Here is a 23706-nt window from a genome sequence, read left to right on the forward strand (position 1 = left end):
CATTGCATGTGTGGGTGGTGGAACTAATAGGTTGGATAAGGTATAGTGAGCAGGACTAGAGGCTCTACAGTGAAATAAGCCAATAAATACTAACCAGAACAGCAATGGACAAGACATATTGACATTAAGGAGAGGCATGCTTAGTCGAGTGATCAAAAGGGTCCAGTGAGTGGAGAGGTTGGTTTAGGGTCACGGCGATTTAGACAGCTAGCCAAGCCAACCGGTAGCAAGCTAGCATAGGATGGAGTCTGTTGTTAGCCACCTCTTGCGTTCGGTCAGTAGATTAGTGGGGTTCCGTGTGGTAGAGGGGATTAATCCAAATCACACAACAACAAAAATAAGAACAATAGATATAGTTATAGAGGCCCGAGAAGAAAACATAATAATTCAAATAAATAAATTGTCCGATTGTCTATTCAGATAGCAGATAGCAGATAGCTTATGTCTTATTGATTTACTAAAATAGCATATAACATAAAAATTTGCACCACAATTTCTTCATTTGATAACGTTTTGTGTTTTTTTTTATAGTTATTTGATTATGAATGTCAGTGAAATAGGCTCCATGTTTTTCACTGTGTGGGGTAAATACCAGCCTGTCACAGATGTCCCAGTTACATTATACACTGCTTCCATCTAGTGGAAATAAATAAAATTACCAATTGTGAAATGAACTGTCTTTATGTGGACTAGACTTTTTCCTAAATGTTAATCTGTTCATCTCTTCTTTCAGAGGTAGAGAAAAAGGAGAAGAATAAGAAGGAGGAGTCTGATGAAGACAAAGGTTGGTATCTTTGATGAGTTTTCTTTCTGATCTTTGTTTAAATAAAAAAAAAAAATCTACCTATATAGCTTTTCTGCTTTGTTTTTTTTTTAACTAAACAAGCCAGTTAAGAACTAATTCTTACCAGCTCCTGTGTCCTGTCTGCTGGCCAATTTCAGAAAGTGTATTAAAGGGGTCATTTATTATTGGTACATCCACATTTCTCCAGCCCCGTCCCTCAGCTGTTTACCAAAAAAAGTGTCAGGGTGTCCACTTTGATGTTTTTGAATCCCAGATTATCCTTTAATGCTTCAATTCAAATGTTTTGTAAAAATGATTTCATCTGTGATGTTCCTGAACCGGTGGTTGTGAATGACTGTAGTGTGTGTATGACTGTAGTTCATGACACTCTGTTATATCACTGAACTGAACAAGCAACACATGCAGAGTTGATCCTTAAACCACACAATACACAGACTCCAGTCTTTGAGACCCTATGGGGGTGGGCACCCTTATCAGTGGTGTATGTATTAGTCAGACACCGTAGCAAAACAGTTTTGAATGGATACGGTTTGTTTACTCCTAACGAAATAAAAATTGCAATGAAATGCTTCTATTGGATGAATGAAGGTAGATCCTGCCCAGTTTGGTTCTGTTTGCTTCTGTTTAGTTTCTAGTGAATACACCCTTCTTATGTATGTGTAGGCAGCAAGGCACCATGGTTGAAGTTGTGAGGCAGTGAGGAAATCAGATCAGTCTCAGTGGGGAGCTGAAACAAAATCAGATTGATGCTTTAGAACATCACATGGAGCCGTATTCACAAAGCGCCTCAGAGTAGGGGTGCTGATGTAGGATCACTTTTGCCTTTTAGATTATAATGAGTAAAATATGGGAACTGATCCTAGATCACCAGTAACTATCAGAGACGCTTTGTGAATAGGGCCCTGGGCTCTGATTACCATGGCTACGTAGATCAGCTTCCTGTTTCTACAGTACAGAGAGACAGCAGAGCAGACTATTCATTCACAACACAGCAGAGAGACACATGCACACACTGGGATAGAAGAGGTCTGGGAGAGAAGAGACCTCCAACTGATTGTGTTTAATCTAATTTGATTGATAGTCTATGATGTGTAAAATTGAGGACGGCACACCTTTCACCTAGAGAGCCAGGGGCTGCTAATCACTGTCATCAGACTGAACTAGTGTGGACTGATACACTTACTCTCTACTGGACTACTTAAAGAGCAACTCAAGTGAAGAATTTCGGATCTACTCACTCTGTTTCACCTCCTCAAACAAGAACCTCAAACAAGTCTAGATAGACATTGATGTGAAGTTTGGAAAATAACCACGCTACTGCTCTGCTTGCTAAAAGCTCAGATATTCTCCTGGTGAGAAGAAGACTGATACCCCATAGAGGTTTTGAAGAAGACTAGTCAGACATCCTCTTCTCTCCTCTCCTCTCCTTGGACACCAAAGACAGTCCGGTTGTTATTCCTGCAGCCTAAACATGTCTCCAGCAAAGTCCAGTGGTCAGTCTGATGCTGTTCAGTCTTTATCCAATGGGAAGTCTGTTGCTGGTCAGTTCATTGCTAGTCAGTCTATGGAACCGCTTCCCAGGGGGCAGTCTGTGTCTGGTCATTCTGTGGATGTTCAGTCTGTGGATGGTCAGTCTCTCTCCACTGGGCAGTCGATGGAATCTCTCTCTACTGGTCAACAGTCTGTTCCTTCTCTGTCCAGTCCACTTATGGCTGGTCAATCTGAGCCTGCTCCTCTGTCCATCTCCTTCTCTGCATCAGGGTTCCAAGCCACTTACCAGTTGGGTGTGGCCCAGAGTATGTTGGACCTGGCCCCGTTGGTGCTACAAGCAGCCCCTAAGGTAATGGGGGCCTCGGCCGGGTCCCTGGTAGCTGCTGCTTTGGTCTGTGGATCCAGCCTAGGTGAGAAGGTTTATTCGGTACATTACATTGTTAATGTTTTATTGTTGGCTGAATGTACATGTAATAACATTGGACTAATAGAGTGATTTTCAAGGACCCAACGTCGCTTTACAATAAAACATTTTTTTTTTTAAGTATACAAAAATAACAGGAGTCAAAACAAAACATCAGACTAAACAAAACATAATTTAAGAGAGAGGTGGGCTCCAAGAAGGGAAAGATTGTGATGTATGGGGAGGGTAGTGATGGGATTTGGATGCAAACACGGTTTAGGGTAAGGCACGGGATTGGGGTTAGGATATGAATCTGGTTTAGGGTGAGGGGTATGGTAAGGGTTAGGTTTATGCTCAGTATGGTGAAAAGAGGAGTGTCTTTGTAGTGTATTTATTTGTGTGTGTAGTGTATTTATTTGTGTGTGTGTGTGTGGGGGGGGCTTAGGTGGGGCTTTAGGATGGACTGAAAGATAGTGATGGCTGAAGGGAGGGAGTTTCAGGGAGCCAGGAGAGTTCACGAAGGAAAGTGGTGATGTGCTACCAGGATTTAGTGCGGGTGTGGTGTCGGGCTGTAGAGTTTTGAACCGTTTCAAATGAAATTAAATGTATCAATAAAGCCCTTTACATCCCCCAATGTCACAAAGTGCTATACACCAAACAGCAAGCAATGCAGATGTAGAAGCACACTGGCTAGGAAAAACTCGCTAGAAAGCCAGGAACCTAGGAAGAACCCTAGAGAGGAACCAAGGCAGTACATTGCCAAGATGTTCAAACATTCAAACTATCCCTCTTAGCACTGCCTGGACTGCGCAAAAATGCAAATGCTTTCAGTTTGAGTTATATTAGGTTTTATTTTCATTGACCCAGCAGGGTAAAATAATAATAATCACAGTGGTTTTAGACGGTGCAACAGGTTAGCACCTCAGAAGCAAATGTCAGTTGGCTTTTCATAGCCGATCATTCAGAGTTAGAGACAGCAGGTGCGGTAGAGAGAGAATCAAATACAGCAGGTCCGGGACAAGGTAGCACGTCTAGAGACCAGGTCAGGGTACCATAGCCGCACGAAGAACAGTTGAAACTGGAGCAGCAGCATGACCAGGTGGACTGAGGACAGCAAGGAGCTTATAGAGAGAGATTTAGTTTGCCGGAGAGTAGTGAGTTACAGTAGTCAAGATGGAGGAGATGAATGCATGTATGAGGGTTTCATTGGCAGGACGGGAGAGGGAGGACCTGATTTTGGCATTGTTGCGGAGGTCGAAGAATGAGGGTGGAGTCCAGGATTTGATTTGATTTATTAGGATCCCCATTAGCCAACGCCAATGGCAACAGCTGGTCTTACCGGGGTCCGACACATCACGAAGAATACATTACAAACAAAAGACTCAACCATTTACATTACATCACTTTAATAATAATAGTTTACATACTGTTTTACTCATTTCATATGTATATATTGTATTCTACTGTATTCTAGTCAATGCCACTGCTACACAACTTTTCAAGATTCAACTTACATTGTTTTTCTTTCAACATTGATTTGTTCATGCATGAATACAATGACTCACTGTTCGTTGTTGGCATTTCCTGCCGAAGTTTGCTCACTTTGCCAATGAAATAATCAATAAAAATATTTGGCTACATCAAATGGTTTTGTGATGAATAAGCCATCTGATTCGATGAAAGATGGAGCTGAATTTGTCTTTCTGCCCTCAAACGTTTTTTCCATCATTCTTTATATCCTTGATGTTGGCTTCATAATACAGTTTCTTCTTCTTTTTTTGAGTTTAGTCATATTTAGACATATTTGCAGTAATTTTCAATAATGTAGACATAAATATTAGCCACATCTCTTTTAACCATACAGTTTTTCACTTCTTCATCAACCAACATCAACCCAACAGTCAGTTACTTTATCAATAATTGGAAGAAGCAATTTCAAAAAGTGCAGCATCTGGATGCTCCTTATTAATCACATCAGACCAACAAATATGTTTTAACATCATCCACATATGAGTCACAGCAAAATATTTTGTATGATCTCTTATACACAATTTTAGGCCCAGCCTTTGGAATTTTGGCTTGAGTGCATGGAGGGAGGGAGAGGCAGTGGTGTCAACAATGTCGAGGGTGAGGTAGCCAGCTTTGGTGAGGGTGGATTTGTTCTGTTTTATCACTGTAGGGATTAAGGAAGTTTTGTTGCATACGTGTTTTTATTGCAGAGAGGTAGGATTCAATGTGGGTCAGAGGTGGGTTGAGGAGAGATTTGGTGCTGAGGAACATCTGGGTGTCATCGCTTTAGTAGTGGTTGAAGTGACGTAGGATCTGACCAAGATAGAGGATGTAGATGATGAAGAGTAAGGGACCCAGCACAGAGCTCTAGAGTATAGTAATGCATGGCTTGACTCATAACCCGCAGTCTCCCTGGTTATATTTGCAGGGCGGATGGGTTTAGGATCGTTAAATATTGTGGGCGGTTGAATAAAAATCAAATACTTTAAAAAATCCATACATTTATAATTATTGTACAATTCATATTGATTGGCTACATTGATTTTTTTTCTTTCATTATTTTAGGCTAACTGTACTTGCGCCAAATAGCCTTCACGCCAATTGCCAAATTATTTTGGGAATGGCAGAAAAAGGCGGAAAAAGTTAGTCAATCCATTGAGACAAAAAGGACATTGTCAGAGATTAATTTAATGAGACATAATCTGTGAAAGGAGAATTGAAAATAAGGAGAAGGGCCAGAAAATTGTGTCTGGGAAAGATTTGGTGAGGTGGTGAAAGAGGATGATAGCAGTGCTGGCTAAATTACAGTATGTGTGATCACCTGTTCTCAGAGCATTTCGTACTATTCTGTACGTAAATCGCAACACTCCATTTAGTATGGTATCTTATGTTTCGTATGGTGCGTATAAATTTGTTGATGTCCATCACCCATTTTGCATGTTCTTTACTTTCAATTTGTATTGTATGTTAAAGTAGCAATACGCATTAAGGTATGAATTAGCAAAAACGTTCAATATGCTTACAAATTTGCAAAACGTATGTGACAAATTCGCAAAATGTATGATATATCCAAATTGTGGCTAGATGGCAAATGTTAGCTATGTTAACTTCTTATGGCTGGGGGGCAGTATTGAGTAGCGTGGATGAATAAGTTGCCCAAAGTAAACGGCCTGCTCCTCAGTCTCAGTTGCTAATATATGCATAGTATTATTCGTATTGGATTCCGTAAACTTTTTTTTAAATCAGACACAGCGGTTGCATTAAGGAGAGGTATATCTATAATTCCATGTGTATAACTTGTATTATCATCTACATTTATGATGAGTACTTCTGTTGAATGATGTGGCTATGCAAAATCACTGGATATTTTTGGAACTAGTGAATGTAACGCGCCAATGTAAACTCATATTTTGATAAATATGAACTTTATCAAACAAAACGTACATGCATTGTGTAACATGAAGTCCTATGAGTGTCATCTGATGAAGATCATCAAAGGTTAGTGATTAATTTGATGTCTATTTGTGCTTTTGAAAACTCCTCTCTTTGTCTGGAAAAAATATGGCTGTGTTTTTCTGTGGCTATGTGGTGACCTAACATAATCGTTTGTGGTGCTTTTGCTGTAAAGCATATTTGAAATCGGACACTGTGGTGTGATTAACAAACAGATTAGCTTTAAAATGGTATGAGATACATGTATGTTTGAGGAATTTAAATTATTAGATTTTTGATGTTTTGAAATTGGCGCCCTGCACTTTCACTGGATGTTGTCATATCGCTCCCATTAACGGGATTGCAGCCATAAGAAGTTTAAACCTCTTGCCGCTCCGATCCCTTTAGCGGGATCATTTTCTTCTACATCCGGTGAATTGCAGAGCGCCAAATTAAAATGAAAATACAAAAAATATTTAATTTTCATTAAATCACAAGTACAATAAACCAAAACACAGCTTAATTTGTTGTTAATCCAGCCGGCGTGTCAGATTTCAAAAAGGCTTTATGGTGAAAGCAAACTATGCGATTATGTGAGGACAGCTCTCGGCATACAAAACATTACAAACAGCTAGCAGCAAAGTAGATTGGTCACGAAAGTCAGAAAAGCAATCAAATGAATCACTTACCTTTGATGATCTTGGTATGTTTGCACTCACGAGACTGCCGGTTACACAATAAATGTTTGTTTTCTCGATAAAGATTCTCTGTGTAGACAAAAACCTCCATTTGGTTGGCGTGTTTTGTTCAGTAATCCACAGGCTCGTGTGGTCACGACGGGCAGACGAAAATTCCAAATAGTATCCGTAAAGTTCGTAGAAACATGTCAAATGTTTTTTATAATCAATCCTCAAGTTGTTTTTACAATAAATAATCGATAATATTTCAAACGGACGGTAGCCTTTTCAATAGAAGAGAGAAAGAAAAGGTCTTGCTCCCGGTGCGTGCGCATGCACAAATCTGAGGACTATCTGGCTATCCACTGACGCGATGTGATCATTCTCGCTAATTTTTCAGAATAAAAGCCTGAAACTATGTCTAAAGACTGTTCACACCTTATGGAAGCCATAGGGGAATGAATCTGGTTGATATCCCTTTAATTGGAGGATAGGCTTGCAATAGAAAATATTTGTTTCAGAAAAACAGCACTTCCTGGATGGATTTTCCTCAGGTTTTCGCCTGCCATATCAGTTCTGTTATACTCACAGACAATATTTTGACGGTTTTGGAAACTTTAGTGTTACGTTCTGACCTTTATTTCCTTTGTTTTGTCATTATTTAGTGTGGTCAGGGCGTGAGTTGGGGTGGGCAGTCTGTTTGTTTTTCTATGATTTTGGGATTTCTATGTTTCGGCCTAGTATGGTTCTCAATCAGAGGCAGGTGTCGTTAGTTGTCTCTGATTGAGAATCATACTTAGGTAGCCTGGGTTTCACTGTTTGATTGTGGGTGTTTGTTTCCGTGTCTGTGTTTTTTCACCACACGGTACTGTTTCGGTTTTCGTTCGTTTTACGTTTATTGTTTTTGTATCAGTTGTGTTCATGTTGAGTATTTCTTCTTAAAAGAACCATGGACACCTACCATGCCGCATATTGGTCCTCCGATCCTTCTTGCCTCTCCTCTTCAGACGAAGAGGAGGAAAACCCTTACAGAAACACCCACCAACCAAAGACCAAGCGGCGTGGTAACAGACAGAGGCAGCACGGCAGCGCGACAGGTACGAGAGGCAGCCCCAAAACATTTTTGGGGGAGGGCACACGAGGAGTGGGGCAAAGCCAGGTAGCAGACCTGAGCTCACTCCTCGTGCTTATTATAAGCAGCGCGTTACTGGTCAGGCACCGTGTTATGTGGTTAAGCGCACGGTGTCGCCAGTATGTGCCCATAGCCCGGTGCGCTATAGGGCAGCCCCCCGAAAGTGTCATGCGAGTGTATGCATCCAGCCAGGGCGTATGGTGCCTGCTCAGCGTGTCTGGTCGCCGGTACGTCGTTTCGGTCAAGGGTATCCTGCCCCGGCTCTGCTCGCTGTGTCTCCGGGGCGCTGGGAGGGTGCAGTGCGTCCTATGCCTGCGCTCCGCTCGTGCCGGGCAAATGTGGGAGTGGAGCCTAAGGGAGAGGTGCGCGTAGTAGGCACTAGATCTGAGATGCTTACCCACAGCCCAGTTCAACCTGTGCCTGCATTCTGGAGGGTTAGGGCTAAAGTAGTTTTCCAACCTGGGGGAGTAGTGCACCAGAGCTCCAGTGCTCCCCCACAGCCCGGTCCTTCAGGTGCCTCCTCCTAACACCAAGCCTCCTGGATGTCTCTCCAGCCAGTCCTGTGGCAGCCCCACGCACCAGGCTGTCTCTCTGTCTCCTCCCTACGGGTGTTCCCGTCTGTCCAGAGCTGCTAGAGTCTCCTGTCTGTCCAGAGCGGCTAGAGTCTCCCGTCTGTCCAGAGCTGCTAGAGTCTCCCGTCTGTCCAGAGCCGCCAGAGCCACCAGTCTGCAAGGAGCCGCCAGAGACTCCATTCTGTAAGGAGCCGCCAGTGCCGCCAGTCAGCATGGAGCCGCCAGAGCCGCCAGTCAGTCAGGATCCGCCAGAGCCGCCAGTCAGCCAGGATCCGCCAGAGCCGCCAGTCAGCCAGGATCCGCCAGAGACGCCAGTCAGCCAGGATCTGCCAGAGACGCCAGTCAGCCAGGATCTGCCAGAGCCGCCAGTCATCGAGGATCTGCCAGAGCCGCCATTCATCCTGGATCTGCAGGAGGCAGAAAGTTCTGAATAGCGCTTTATTCAGCACCGTGCAAAATAGTCTATACAACGAAACTGAGCATTATAAAACAAATGCCCAAAACAGGAACCAAACCAAGATCGCACTACCACACATACAAAGTGGGAATAAACAAGCCCGCACGAAGAGCAGGAGGGCCTACCAACTTAAATAGCCAAACTAAAAGTCTAAACAAGAAACAGGTGAAACAAATCAGACCAAACCAACAGAAAAGGGAAAAAGGGATCGGTGGCAGCTAGTAGGCTGGTGACGACGACCGCCGAGCAGCACTCGAACAGGAAGGGGAGCCACCTTCGGTAGGAGTCGTGACACACACAAACTGTTAGGGCCTACGTAAAGCTGTCCCAACAACGTACCACTGCTACACCTGGCTATCAGTGCAGCCCTGTCTGGCAGCGAAACAGTTCATTCAGCCTCATTTACTGCATAAAAAAAACATAGCTTATATGGCTGACTTGCTCTTAAAGATATTGGTTCCCATTTGGGACTCTACCCTCCCACGTTCAGCTGAAACGGTGGCGCATGGAACGCAAAAATATTCTTAGAAATATTTAACCTCCACACATTAACCTGTCTACGATACTGGTTCCCAATTGGGGATCAACCCTCCCACGTTCAGCTGAAACGGTGGCGCATGGAACGCAAAAATATTCTTAAAAATATTTAACCTCCACACATTAACAAGTCCAATAGCTCAAATGAAAGATAAACACCTTGTTCATCTAGCCAGCAAGTCAGATTTCTAAAATGTTTTACGGTGAAAACATAGCACATATTTATGTAAAACCACCACCAGACACAGCTCATTTGAATAGCCAAAACATGCAATCAACAAACGCAGGATTAAAAAATAAATCGCTCACTAACCTTTTGAAAATCTTCATCAGATGACAGTAATATGACATGTTACACAGTACATTTTTTTTTTTTTTCAATAATATGCCATTTATATCCATAAATGTCCATTTACAGTGAGTTCACGTTCAGAAATTACTCAAAAATGCCCGCAGGAAATCTATGTAGCGCGGCAAGATAACGTAAATAGACATCATAAACTTTGACTAAATATACATGTTCTACATATAGTTAGAAAGATACACTGCTTCTTTATGCAACCGCTGTGTTAGATTTATTTTTAACGTTACAGAAATCGCACACTATTCCATATGCTGAGACAGCGCTCAGTTCCAAGCTACATTTCCACGTAATGTTGGAGTCAACAGAAACACAGATTTAAGCATAAATATTCCCTTACCTTCGATGGTCTTTGTTCAGAATGTTCTGGAAGGCTTCATACTTACCCAATACATCGTTTGGTTTCAAGTCTTGCGTCTTTGTATTAGCTACTGCTAATAACATCAGCTGAAATGCACCCAAAATGTCCTCTGGTCCGGAAAAGTTGCGCATCAAAACTTCAAAATTACATATTATATGTCGACTAAACAGGTCAAACTAAGTGCAGAAGCAAGCTTTATGATGTTTTAAACACACAAAACAAATTTCAATTCAACCGGTCGTCGTCTGTCCTTCTTCTGGGTACTGGAACAAAGGAATGGCTGTGACCAATTTGAGCCCTAACGCACAGGTTTTTTTCTCGCGGCACTTACTCAAATCACTCCCATAGGGCCAATTCTCGCGGGATTTGAACGATTTAAAGCTCTACTGAATGAGGACATCTAGTGGAAGACATAGAAAGTCTCCCCAGAATCATAACTGGTTGGGAAGGGTGGGGGCGATGACGTCAAAGTTGCTCCAACTTTCATGACCACAAAAACTAGTTTGGAAGAATGCCTGCCCTGTGAGTTCTGCTATACTTACAGACATAATTCCAACGGTTTTAGAAGCTTTAGAGTGTTTTCTATCCAATAATAATTATTATATGCATATATTAGCAATTTTTGACAGATTTTTTTTTCAGTTTACTAGGGGTACCCAATTCCTCCAAAGGGGGCATAAGTCTGCCATATCCTTAACAGGTTTTGTAATTACAAATGTGATTTCTACCGACCATTGAGATGTACAAACTATGGCATAAGGGGACAATAAGCGGATAATAGGGAATCTGTCATTTCGATTAAGACATTAATGAGCGAGCTAGGACGGACGTAGTCAGTTTAACTATTTGTTCAGCACTTTTGAAAAGTAAAGCGACAGAATTCAGAACATGGGCAATTCTTACAGCGTTCTCCCTGTACACCAGGTTAGAACCGTAGGATAAATAAAGAGGGCATATAAGCAGACAATGAAAGCTCTAACAATATTCAATGATTATATTTCTCTAAAACAGCTTATAGGCTACATGTGCACCACCAATTCAGAACAGTAGTTGAAATTAAGAGGGGAAAATAGACCAAATCATTAGGGTGAGGCACATGTGCTACTAACAGCTTACAACACAACATACACTTAGTATTACTTTCTTAGCTACAGTATACATATCTCCCTGTCATATTACATCCTTTATGCAGCAGCATACAATACATTTTTGGACTCACTTTGTTGTGCTGTACTCACTTGAACAGGAAAGTTGAGTGGCAGTCCTCCGTGAGCGAATTCTGTCATCAAACTTTGTCATCTAAGTCTGGCATTCTCTGGATTTATGGTGCTTTCAAGACAACTGAGAGGTCAAATCGTGATGACATCAGTGATCTTCAGGTCGTTGCTCTAGAAAGAGGCCCGAGTTCCTGACTTACAATTCCAAGTTGGATGACCGTTCAAAAAGTATTTTTCCAGTTGGAGCTTGTTTTTTTCCCAAGTTCCCAGTTGTCTTGAACTCACTGAAGTCAGATTTCCCAGTTCCGAGTTAACAGTTGCTTTGAGAGCGGAAAAAATCATGCTTCATTGACAGCATGGTCAAATGTCAATTTTTATCATTTTAAGCTTGGAAAAGAGACCCTTAAACCCAGACTTGGGACCACACAGCCACTCCACTGAATAGCAGGCTAGTGATTGCTTTGCAATGCTTGCAGTTTGCCACTGATTTCTTCCAAACCACTCATTGTTGAATTAGGAATTCCCAACTTCTTGTGTAATGTTTATGTTCAATGGCAGATGAGCACCGATACGTTCTATCTATAATTTCACTTCATTATTTATCTTTCTATGACAATGATTAAAAAGGATTTGTCAGAAGATTGTCGACTTGATTCATGATGAAAATATTCAAAATAAAATTTTGAAAGCATTTTGACCTGATCACTCCAATCAAAGCTACTGTAGATATCATGTGATTTGATGTAATTTTAGCTATGGCCAATGACCTTGAGCCTTCCTTGATGAGCACTTCTAATGTAACGCTATTGCAGCACCCAAGGGGCTTGAATTTTCAAGTTCTACCCTTAGACTTGGCGGTAACGTGGTGTCCCAATGGGTGACAGAACACTGAGCCAATCACGGCGCCACTAGAGAACATTACATTGGCCTCAGATTTTCACTTTTTCACATATAATCCGGCGATGTGGATGGGTTATTAGCGAGGTGAACAAACAGCTGAGACGTGCACAACTACTTGGGGTCAGACACCCTGTAAAAGTGTAGCTGAGTCTGAGGTGTGGCCATTGAGGGAGATGTAGTGGGTCCCAGTATGTGAGGTATTATTGTAGCCAGGGGAGTGCAGGGCCCTCAACCCAGACCCTCATGTAATGTGAGATGCATTGATTCATGGTTTAATCACACTGCAAGTGTAGCTTACATCTGTGCCATGCGGACTGTATGTCATGCTGACTGTCTATGTCTGTCTCTCTGTGCCTCTGTCTGTGTGTGTGCCATGTTGACTGTGTGACATGCAGACATGGTGCGTGATGAGATGCTGAGGTTTGCGCTGCAGAGTAGGGGGCCACTGCACCTGGCGAGGAACGTGTTTGTGTGGATAGAAGGTCTGTTGCGCCGCTCACTACCAGACGACGCCCACATCCGGGCCAGTGGACGCCTCGCCGTCGTCATGACACGCATTCCAGATGGACAGAATACTGTGGTGTCAGAGTTCACATCCCGAGAGGACGTTGTGCAGGTGTTTGGGCGGGGGTTGAGTGCGTGTGCATTGCTATAGACTATGACATTAAGAAAGCTAATATTTTGTGTAAATCTCAGTTGACCCTTGTTCACCCTAAAGCATTAGATAGAAGAATCAACATGTGAAGAACTTGGTCATACTGTCTGTATATTAGGCAGTGATGTTTAACTGCATTCCTCTTTTCCCTACATGGAGGCGCTGTTGTGCAGCTGCTTTATCCCTGGGTACCATGGTATACAGCCACCGTCTTACAAAGGAGTGGTGAGTGCTCACACTGCTCACTGTCTGTAGGCTAATAATAATACTAATATACTTTCACTTAATGCACACCCTCAAACACTTTTACACCTGCATGTAAGACATACACACTCCAGTCAGGCTATCAGCAAACATTTTACAATTTTGTTGTAGCCCTGAACTAGCACACCTGATTCAAGTAGTCAAGGGCTTGATGATTGGTTGAGAAGTTGAATCAGGTATGTTATCTCTGGAATAGAAAAATAATGCTATAAAAGCTGTGTGTGTTGTCTCACAGCATTATGTGGACGGTGGTATGTCCAGTATCCAGCCAACCCACTCCTCTCCCTATGCACACACCCTCACTGTGTCGCCATTCGCTGGAGAGGCGGACATCTGTCCACCAGACCCTGGCTCCATGTACGTCATCGTCATGAGCGGCATGCCCCTCAACTGCAGTGTGGCCAACGGTTACCGGATCCTTGAAGCCCTCTACCCCTACAACTGGGAGGTTGGACCCCAAAACAACTCTTACTCTATCCACCCAGCCCTTTACCCCTCCACCGAGCCCTCTACTCATTCACCCAGCTCTCCACCGAGCCTTCTGCCCCTCCACCCAGCCCTCTACCTCTCCGACTAGCCCTCTACTCCTTCCCCTAGACCCCAAAACAACCTTGATACCACTACACCTAGCCCTCTACCTCACCACCTAGCCCTCTACTTCTCCAACCAGCCTTCTACCTCTCCAACCAGCCCTCTACTCCTTCCCCTAGACCCCAAAACAACCCCTAACCTCCTTCCCCTAGACCCCAAAACAACCTCTATACCTCTAAACCCAGCCCTCTACTCGTACCCCCTTCCCCTAGACCTGACAACAACCCTTCCCATAGGGGAGGCAGAGTAGCCTAGTGGTTAGAGCGTTGGACTAATAACCAATCCCTGAGCTGACAAGGTACAAATCATCATTCTGAAACCGACAGTTAACCCATTGTTCCTAGGCTGTCATTGAAATTAAGAATTTGTTCTTAATTGACTTGCCTAGTTAAATAAAGGTAAAAAAAATGTTTTTAAAAAGACATGAAAACAATCCCCAACCCCCTTCCCCCAGACCTGAAAACAATCCCCAACCCCCTTCCCCCAGACCTGAAAACAATCCCCAACCCCCTTCCCCCAGACCTGAAAACCATCCCCAACCCCCTTCCCCCAGACCTGAAAACAATCCCCAACCCCCTTCCCCCAGACCTGAAAACAATCCCCAACCCCCTTCCCCCAGACCTGAAAACAATCCCCAACCCCCTTCCCCCAGACCTGAAAACAACCCCCAACCCCCTTCCCCCAGACCTGAAAACAATTCCCAACCCCCTTCCCCCAGACCTGAAAACAATCCCCAACCCCCTTCCCCCAGACCTGAAAACCATCCCCAACCCCCTTCCCCCAGACCTGAAAACAATCCCCAACCCACTTCCCCCAGACCTGAAAACAATCCCCAACCCCCTTCCCCCAGACCTGAAAACAAGCCCCAACCCCCTTCCCCCAGACCTGAAAACAATCCCCAACCCCCTTCCCCCAGACCTGAAAACAATCCCCAACCCCCTTCCCCCAGACCTGTGTCTTTGCTTGCCAGACAATTTTAGAGGAATGATTCCATTCCTTGTTCAAGTTAACTACCAATCTGCCAACATTTCATTCAAACAATGTAGTCAATCCACAGCCATACACTGACTCAAATCAGTATATGATAGGATTTACACAAGTTGTAAATTCAACAAGTATCTTATAATAGTGCTCACAGTTTACCAAGAAAAGAAAAATCTGAGACATTTATGGTCTGTTTACATATATTTTGAGACTAAACTGGGTAAAAAAGGGTCCATATCAGGGGATATACATGTTTTATATTCCAGAGTATACAGATCATTTCCAATGCATGCTTTGAGTTTCGTGGATATTAACCATATCCTGACGAATTCTGAATCACAATGGGTCTTTTTAACATACTGTGTATGATATTGGGATTACTCCTAATATCACACATGGACATTTCCTGTGGACTCATGTGTCATCCTATTTTCTCTCTTCATGTTGACAAATACTGACTGTATACATCGGATATCTGTGTTTTCTCGTCAAATTCAAGATATGAAGCTTCTCTTCCATATCCTGATCTTGACATGTTTTTTGATATGTTGAAAATAAGCAGTGTTGTAGTGCTACGCTTTTCAGGTGAGGGAGCGTAAATGTCTTTTAAATGACTTCATCATTTCCTCAATCAAAGTTTGTACCGACAGATGTAGCCTATTGAATATCCTATCATTACAGGGCTCTCCAACCCTATTCCTGGAGAGCTACCATCCTGTAAGGTTTCACTCAAACCCCAGTTGTAACTAACTTGATTAATCTTATAAACCAGCTAATTATTAGAATCAGGTGAGCTGTTAGGGTTGGAATGAAAACTTACGGGATGATAACTCTCCATGAACAAGGTTGTAGAGCCCTGTTAAAGAATACGCATAAAATGCATTCTCCAAATGCAACGTCTGCCTATGCTCACCAATAGAGGTGTGTGGGTAAAATCATTGAGGAAGCCAATCCCCCCAAAAAAGCCGTATTACAACCTGCAGTATGTGTTGTGATAAATGAGTTGTTTGCTCTATAACCTGCCAGCTCATATGCCTTACAATCGAGATTCTAGACCTAAAGGCTCAGACAATACATTCAACTACACCTTTGTTTCATCACAAAACCGGAGAACAACCTCTTTCTGCTGTAGCCCACAAAGCATATGGCATGTAACAAACAGTTACATGACCTACAGCATGGTCAAGTAAGTTAATGTTTCTGACATTTTCAGAATACTAAACAACTATTGATTTAGAACGACGGAGAGTTACCGCAAGTCACAAAGAAAACAGGAGCTGCCTCCACTATTCCAGCACCATTTCAACTTCAACATTTCAACATCATCAAATCACCTATGCTTAGTCTTATCAGTGGCGATTTTAGCATGTAAATCTTGGTGGGGCAAATAAAAAAAGTGGGTTAAATGCCAGGAAACCCATTACACATCACAACACTAAGCAATACATTAATTACACTATAACGGTGACAAACTGGGCCTACATAAAGCTGTCCCAACAGCAGAGTCCCAACAGTAGTCCCAACACCTTACCACTGCTACAACTGGCTTTCAGCGGAACCTTGTCTGGCAGCGGAAAAGTTCATTCAGCCTCATTTGCTCCCTTTTAAAAAAACATAGCTTTTATGGCTGACTTGCTTAAACAAATGTGATGTCTACTGACAATTGTGATGTACAAACTACGACATAAGGAGACGCCCAGAGGATAAGAGGCCATCCGTAATTTCGATTAAGACATTAATGAGCGACCAACGACGGACAGTATAACTATTTGTTCAGCACTTTTGAAATATACAGCGACAGAATTCAGAAAATGGGCCGTTCTTACAGTGTGCTACTATCAGTAACACATTCAAAGCTGTACAAAAAAAGTTAGCAAACAAGCACACACCTGCCACGAATGATTTATTTACAGTACCGTGTTGTTGAAAATAGACCAAATTATTAGGGTGAGGCACATGGGCTACTAACAGCTTACTACACAACATACACTTAGTATTACTTTCTTAGCTACAGTAACATATCTCCCTGGCTTCCTTCATAATTTATGAAGCAGTATAAGACATCTATGGACTCATGTTGCTGCGATGTGCTCGGTAAGGAAAATGCTGTCATGATAGAAAAAGATGCCGAGTTGACAATGCCGAGTTGAATGACCGTTCAAATCGTATTTTCCCAGTCGTAGCTCATTTTTCCCTGTTCCCAGTTGTCTTGAACTCACAGTTGGCCACTGATTCCTTTCAAACTACTCATTGTTGAATTTGCGATTTCAAACTTGTTGTGTAATGTTTATGTCTAATGGCCGATGAGCACTGAGATGTTTAATCTCTAATTTCTCTTCATATGACAAAGATTGAAAATGTTTTGCCAGTAGATTGTCAACTTGATTCACGATGACGACTGCTTGCTAGCTAAGATTTTGAAAGTAGGATGTTGACATGATCAATCCAATCAAAGCTACTGTAGACTTAACATGATTTGATGTCATTCTATCTGTGGCCAATGACTTTGAGGCTTCTTGGATGGGCACTTCTAATATAACTCTATGGCAGCACCCAAGGGGCAAAAATTTTCGAGCTCTAACCTTATAGACAAGGGTGTGACGTACTGTCCCATGAGTGCAGAAAACTGAGCAAATCATGACAGAAAACTGAGCCAATCAGGCCCGACGCTCTGTATTTTCTGCTGGCCTGCCCCACCACCGCAGAAAGCACTGAGCTCGGCTGAAACACCTGCATTTTGGAGCTGCCTTACTCAAGAAAACCAAAAAGAGACCATGTTAGTATGTGGATTTATTAAATCAATTACATTTTTTACATTGTTTGCAAACTGATATGTGACACGTATTACTGCAAAACATAACAAGCAAAACTGGCAAGCCTCCCTCAAAATTATATATATACAGTTGAAGTTGGAAGTTTAAATACACCTTAGCCAAATACATTTAAACTCAGTTTTTCACAATTCCTGACATTTAATCCTCGTAAAAATTCCCTTTCTTAGGTCAGTTAGGATCACCACTTTATTTTAAGAATGTGATGTGTCAGAATAGTAGTAGAGAGAATGATTTATTTCAGCTTATATTTCTTTTATCACATTCCCAGTGGGTCAGAAGTTTACATACACTCAATTAGTATTTGGTAGCATTGCCTTTAAATTGTTTAACTTGGGTCAAATGTTTCGGGTAGCCTTCCAATACCTTCCCACAATAAGTTGGGTGAATTCTGGCCCATTCCTCCTGACAGAGCTGGTGTAACTGAGTCAGTCCTTGCTCGCACACACTTTTTCAGTTCTGCCCACAAATGTTCTATAGGAATGAGGTCAGGGCTTTGTGATGGCCAATCAAATACCTTTACTTTGTTGTCCTTAAGCCATTTTGCCACAACTTTGGAAGTATGCTTGGGGTCATTGTCCAAGCTTTAACTTACTGACTGATGTCTTGAGATGTTGCTTCTATCCACATAATTTTCATGTCTCATGATGCCATCTATTTTTCGAAGTTCACCAGTCCCTCCTGCAGCAAAGCACCCCCACAACATGATGCTGCCACCCCCGTGCTTCACGGTTGGGATGGTGTTCTTCGGCTTGCAAGCCTCCCCCCTTTTCCTACAAACATAACGATGGTCATTATGGCCAAACTTTTCTATTTTTGTTTCATCAGACAAGAGGACATTTCTCCAAAAAGTACGATCTTTGTCCCCATGTGCAGATGCAAACCGTAGTCTGGCTTTTTTATGGCAGTTTTGGTGCAGTGGCTTCTTCCTTGCTGAGCGGCCTTTCAGGTTATGTCAATATAGGACTTGTTTTACTGTTGATGTAGATACTTTTGTACCTCTTTCCTCCAGCATCTTCACAAGGTCCTTTGCTGTTGTTCTGGGATTGATTTGCACTTTTCGCACCAAAGTACTTTCATCTCAAGTAGACAGAACCCGTCTCCTTTCTGAGCTGTATGACGGCTGCGTGGTCCGATGGTGTTTACACTTGCGTACTATTGTTTGTACAGATGAACATGGTACCATCAGGCATTTGGAAATTGCTCCCAAGGATGAACCAGACTTGTGGAGGTATACCATTTTTTCTGAGGTTTTCCTGAGGTCTTGGCCAATTTCTTTTGATTTTCCCATGATGTCAAGCAAAAATTAACTGAGTTTGAAGGTGGGCCTTGAAATACATCCACAGGTACACCACCAATTGACTCAAATGATGGCAATTAGCCTATCAGAACTTCTAAAGCCATGACATAATTTTCTGGAATTTTCCAAGCTGTTTAAAATTAAAGGCACAGTCAATTTAGTGAATGTAAACTTCTGACCCACTGTAATTGTGATACAGTGAGTTATAAGTGAAAGAATATGTCTCTAAACAATTGTTAAAAAATTACTTGTGTCATGCACAAAGTAGATATCCTAACCGACTTGCCAAAACTATTGTTTGTTAACAAGAAATTTGTGGAGTGGTTGAAAAACGTTTTTTAATGACTCCAACCTCAGTGTATCTTAACTTGGGACTTCAACAGTGTATATATGTATATATTCATTAATATATTTTTTTTTACCTTGACCTCTAGCGTCGAGCAATCCCGTATCCGGGAGCGTAATCATAGCCTCAAGCTCATTACCATAACGCAACGTTTCCTATTCATGAAAATCGCAAATGAAATTAAATAAATATATTGAAACACAAGCTTAGCCTTTTGTTAACAACACTGTCATCTCAGATTTTCAAAATATGCTACACAAGCTACACAAGCATTTGTGTAAGAGTATTGATAGCCTAGCATAGCATTAAGCCTAGCATTCAGCAGGCAACATTTTCAACATTTTCACAATCCTCAAGGTGTTTTTCACAATTCTATTCAATGAAAAATCATTCCTGGCACTCGGTTTCTCATCAGAGTCAAACGGAAAAATACTGCAGCTGGAGATTACGCAATAATTGCGACAGAGGACACCAAGCGACCACCTGGTAAATGTAGTCTCTTATGCTCAACCTTCCAATGATATTCCTTCAAATACGTCACAATGCTGCAGACACCTTGGGGAAAACGTGGAAAAGGTAAGCTGACTCCTAGCTCCTCCACAACCATATAAGGAGTCATTGCCATGAGGCGGTTTTAAAAAATGCGGCACTTCCTGTATTTTTATCTGGGATTTTTCTGTAACATCAGTTCTGTGGCACTCACAGAGAATATCTTTTGAAACGTCAAAGTGTTTTCTTTCCAAAGCTGTCAATTATATGCATAGTCGAGCATCTTTTCGTGACAAAATATATTGTTTTAAACGGGAACGTTTTTCATCCAAAAATTAAAAGAGCGCCCCCTTTATCGAAGAAGTTCAAGTGTGGGTCCTGAATGACCGGTCGCCACTGAGTCTAATACAGTGACAACTAAAAGATAGCAAAAACGATTTAGTCCAATCAACGTAAGCTTAATATGATGTGGCTGTCCATGGTTCTGATTTCTCTGTGTGTAGGTGTGTGTTCATGCATGTACAAAAAAATGTTGACTCACCCTAGCTGTAGGGAAACACCAATGTCATCCTCTCTTTCATGTTGACAAAATGGTGTATGACTTTGTCATGCAGTACATACTTTTATTTGTTGTTGTCCCAGGAAACCTAGCTAAAATGCTTGCTCGCTAGCCTCACATCCTTTCATGGGCAACGATGAGCCAGCTAGTTAACATTAGCCTTCTACATTTAGCTACATGTTGAACTTCCATCCTCTCAGTCCAGGCGCACCATGTATGAATTTATGGTTGAATAAGAATCACCGCTATAATCAATGGCCAGTATGGATAATCAAGGAAAACCACTAGTAATTTAGACCTTCTTAATTAAGGATCGGGGCAACTTCCGGTAAAACTGGAGGGCGAACAATTCAAATAAATAATCATAAATATTATGGATTTTAAAAATGTAGGTACATATAAGTGTCTCATATCGGCTGAAAGCTAAAATTCTTGTTAATCTAACTGCACTGTCCAATTTACATTAGCTATTACAGCAAAAAAATGCCATGCGATTGTTTGAGGACGGCGCCCCACATCAAAATATTTTTCCACCAGCACAGGTTTCATACATTCACATATAAAGATTAAATATTCACTTACTTTTTGAAAATATTCCTCTGATTTGTCATCCAAAGCGTCCCAGCTATAACATGTAGTGTCATTTTGTTAGATAAAATCCTTCTTTATATCCCAAAAAGTCTGTTTAGTTGGCGCCATCGATTTGAGTTAACCACTCGTTCAATTTGCAGAGAAAGGAATCCGGAAATCTACCCCTAAACTTTGTTTAAACAAGTCAAAATGCATTTCTATTTACTCCTCAGATACCCTAAAATGTAATCAAACTATAATATTTATTTTGGAAAGAAGTATGTTCAATAGGAAACCAATTTTAGGTGCGTAATTTCTTCATGGCGCATGTCATTTGCGCGCACATCATGGCGCGCACAAACACAGATTTCTAAGACTGTGTCCTTCTGCTAAAACTGTTATTTCTTATTAGTTTTTGAAGTTACAAGCCTGAAACCTTGAACATAGACACCCTGTGGAAGCCACAGGAATTGCATCCACGGAGCTAATTTTCAAATTCTCTTGCATTTCTTAGAGAATGGTCTCTCAAAAAAACCAATTCTGGTTGTTTTTTCTTTGGATTTTCTCCTACCATTTCTATTGTGTTATATTCTCCTACAGTATTTTAACATTTCAACAAACGGAAAATTGTTTTCTTTCCAATGGTACCAATTATATGCATATTCTGGCTTCAGGGCCTGAGCTACAGGCAGTTTACTTTAGGCACGTCATTCAGGCAGAAAATTTAGAAAAAAGGGGCCTAGCCCTATGCAACTTTAGGAAAGGGAAACAATTTGAGCTAGTTAGCTAGTCACCAAAGTACAACAAGATGCAACAATACAAGTTTTTTCTGTCAATTATGTTTTGCTCTAGATTCGATTTTTTGGGTAAGCTTGGCTTCCCTTGACATCCATGAATATGCGTCACTGATGCCCACAGATATTGTCTCAAGAAAAGGTTCTACTTTTAGTACCCTCAAAAACCAAGTTAGGCATACCTCATTTCAAAATAGGCCATCATCATTGTCAATTGAATTATAATAATTCTTAATGTTTTACAGGTGAAACTGCGTCTGCAAGCCAATCATTTGATTGATCTCAATCAGTTTAATTTAAATAACCTATGCATTTCGATCTTCTTGAAATACTATTTCGTGAGCGAATAAAATAAAACAGGGAGGTGAACCATCAATTCATAAAATGTATTTGCGTAGATTATATCTTCAAATCAATTGACCAAGTAGTGAACATGAATCATTGATTTGCAGGAAATTTGTTTTAAAAGAGCCATAAAATCAAGCTTTTCATGCATCTCAATAAGCTATAATCAAAATGCATTATTACCTCCAGCTTTGCCCAATTCACATTTGCAATTTCCCACCCTGACAATAATTTATGTTACATATCAGTTTGCAAACAATGTAAAAAAAAAAAAAAAAAATTGTTGAGTTAATAAAGCCACTTACAAACTTGGTCTCTTGAGTAAGGCAGCTCCAAAATGCAGGTGTTTCAGCTTAGTTCAGTGCTTTCTGTGGTGGAGGGGCTGCCAGCAAAAATACAGAGCGTAGGCTTTGGTCGTTTTTTATAGTTGTGCTGTGATTGGATCAGTGTTCTGTCACTCATGGGCAGTGGTGATTTTGGCATGTACATTTTGATGCATGCCAGAACAGTCACAACGCAACACTAAACAATGTATTAATTGCACTATAACAGTGAGAAACAGTGTCTACAAACTGTGTGCCGACATAAAGCTGTCCCAACAGTGGAGCTTTCCATTCAGCATCTTGGAGGGAATCGTTACCACCACTACACCTGGCTATCAGTGGAGCCGCATCTGTCTGCAAAAAAAGTTAATTCAGACTCATTTACTACCTTTTTTTAAAAACAATAGCTGATATGGCTGACTTGCTTAAATAAATATGGTTTCTACTAACTCCTTGCAGATTTGTGTAACTGCATTCTCCTTCAATAAGAATAAATGTCGACATGAGTTTTGACATTTCAACCATATGCAAACATTATTGCATTTGTGTTCAGTAAATGTATAATGTTTGCTCTTAAATCATTAACACTCACTAAATATCACGATCCTGATGTGGACATCTTATTTTCTCAATATGAGCCAAATTCTGACGGTAGGCCCTCATAATATATTTTCAGTTACAATGCATTATGTTGTTGAATGAGGTCCATATCAGGATCTTGATTTGCTAAATAAGGACCATTTCTGATGCTTATTTTACACAACAACAACAAAAAGTCTATTCTATTTGTATTGGTCCCATGTTTCATGCGGCAGAAATAAAATATCCCAGAAAATGTTCCATTTGCACAAAATGCTTATTTATCTCAGATTTTGTGCACAAATTTGTTTACATCCCTGTTAGTGAGCATTTCTACTTTGCCAAGATAATACATCCACCTGACAAGTGTGGCATATCAAGAAGCTGATTAAACAGCATGATCATTACACAGATGCACCTTATGCTGGGGAAAATAGAGGCCACTCTAAAATGTGCAGTTTTGTCACACAACACAATGCCACAGATGTGTCGAGTTTTGAGGGAGAGTGCAATTGGCATGCTGACTGCAGGAATGTCCACCAGGGTTGTTCCTTTCATGTTAATTTCTCAAACCTTTCAAGTTCATTTATATACCTTAAGCCTCCTCCAGTGGTTTTTTAGAGAATTTTGGCAGTACGTCCAACAGGCCTCTCAACCGCAGACCACGTGTCTGGCGTGTGTGGGTGAGCGGTTAGCTGATGTCAACGTTGTGCCCCATGGTG

General features: G+C 41.5%; 1 protein-coding gene across 1 annotated transcript; it reads left to right on the plus strand.

The window, feature by feature from the left end:
• The first annotated feature begins 565 nt into the window (after positions 1-565).
• LOC110503375 (patatin-like phospholipase domain-containing protein 2) lies at positions 566-13850 on the plus strand. Its single transcript, XM_036961089.1, has 7 exons — positions 566-584; positions 734-784; positions 2566-2672; positions 9955-9980; positions 12793-12970; positions 13169-13234; positions 13509-13850. Exons 1-7 carry the CDS (start codon positions 566-568, stop codon positions 13848-13850), a joined length of 789 nt encoding a protein of 262 aa, XP_036816984.1.
• Positions 13851-23706: the final 9856 nt, after the last annotated feature.

The sequence above is a fragment of the Oncorhynchus mykiss genome, chromosome 24 (genome assembly GCF_013265735.2).
Source record: "Oncorhynchus mykiss isolate Arlee chromosome 24, USDA_OmykA_1.1, whole genome shotgun sequence".
NCBI classification, from domain to species: domain Eukaryota; kingdom Metazoa; phylum Chordata; class Actinopteri; order Salmoniformes; family Salmonidae; genus Oncorhynchus; species Oncorhynchus mykiss.

Coding starts and splice junctions, on each gene's coding strand:
- LOC110503375 (XM_036961089.1), top strand. Junction 12,971..13,168: donor CCCGAGAGGACGTTGTGCAG/GTGTTTGGGCGG, acceptor CCCTACATGGAG/GCGCTGTTGTGCAGCTGCTT. Junction 13,235..13,508: donor CACCGTCTTACAAAGGAGTG/GTGAGTGCTCAC, acceptor GTTGTCTCACAG/CATTATGTGGACGGTGGTAT.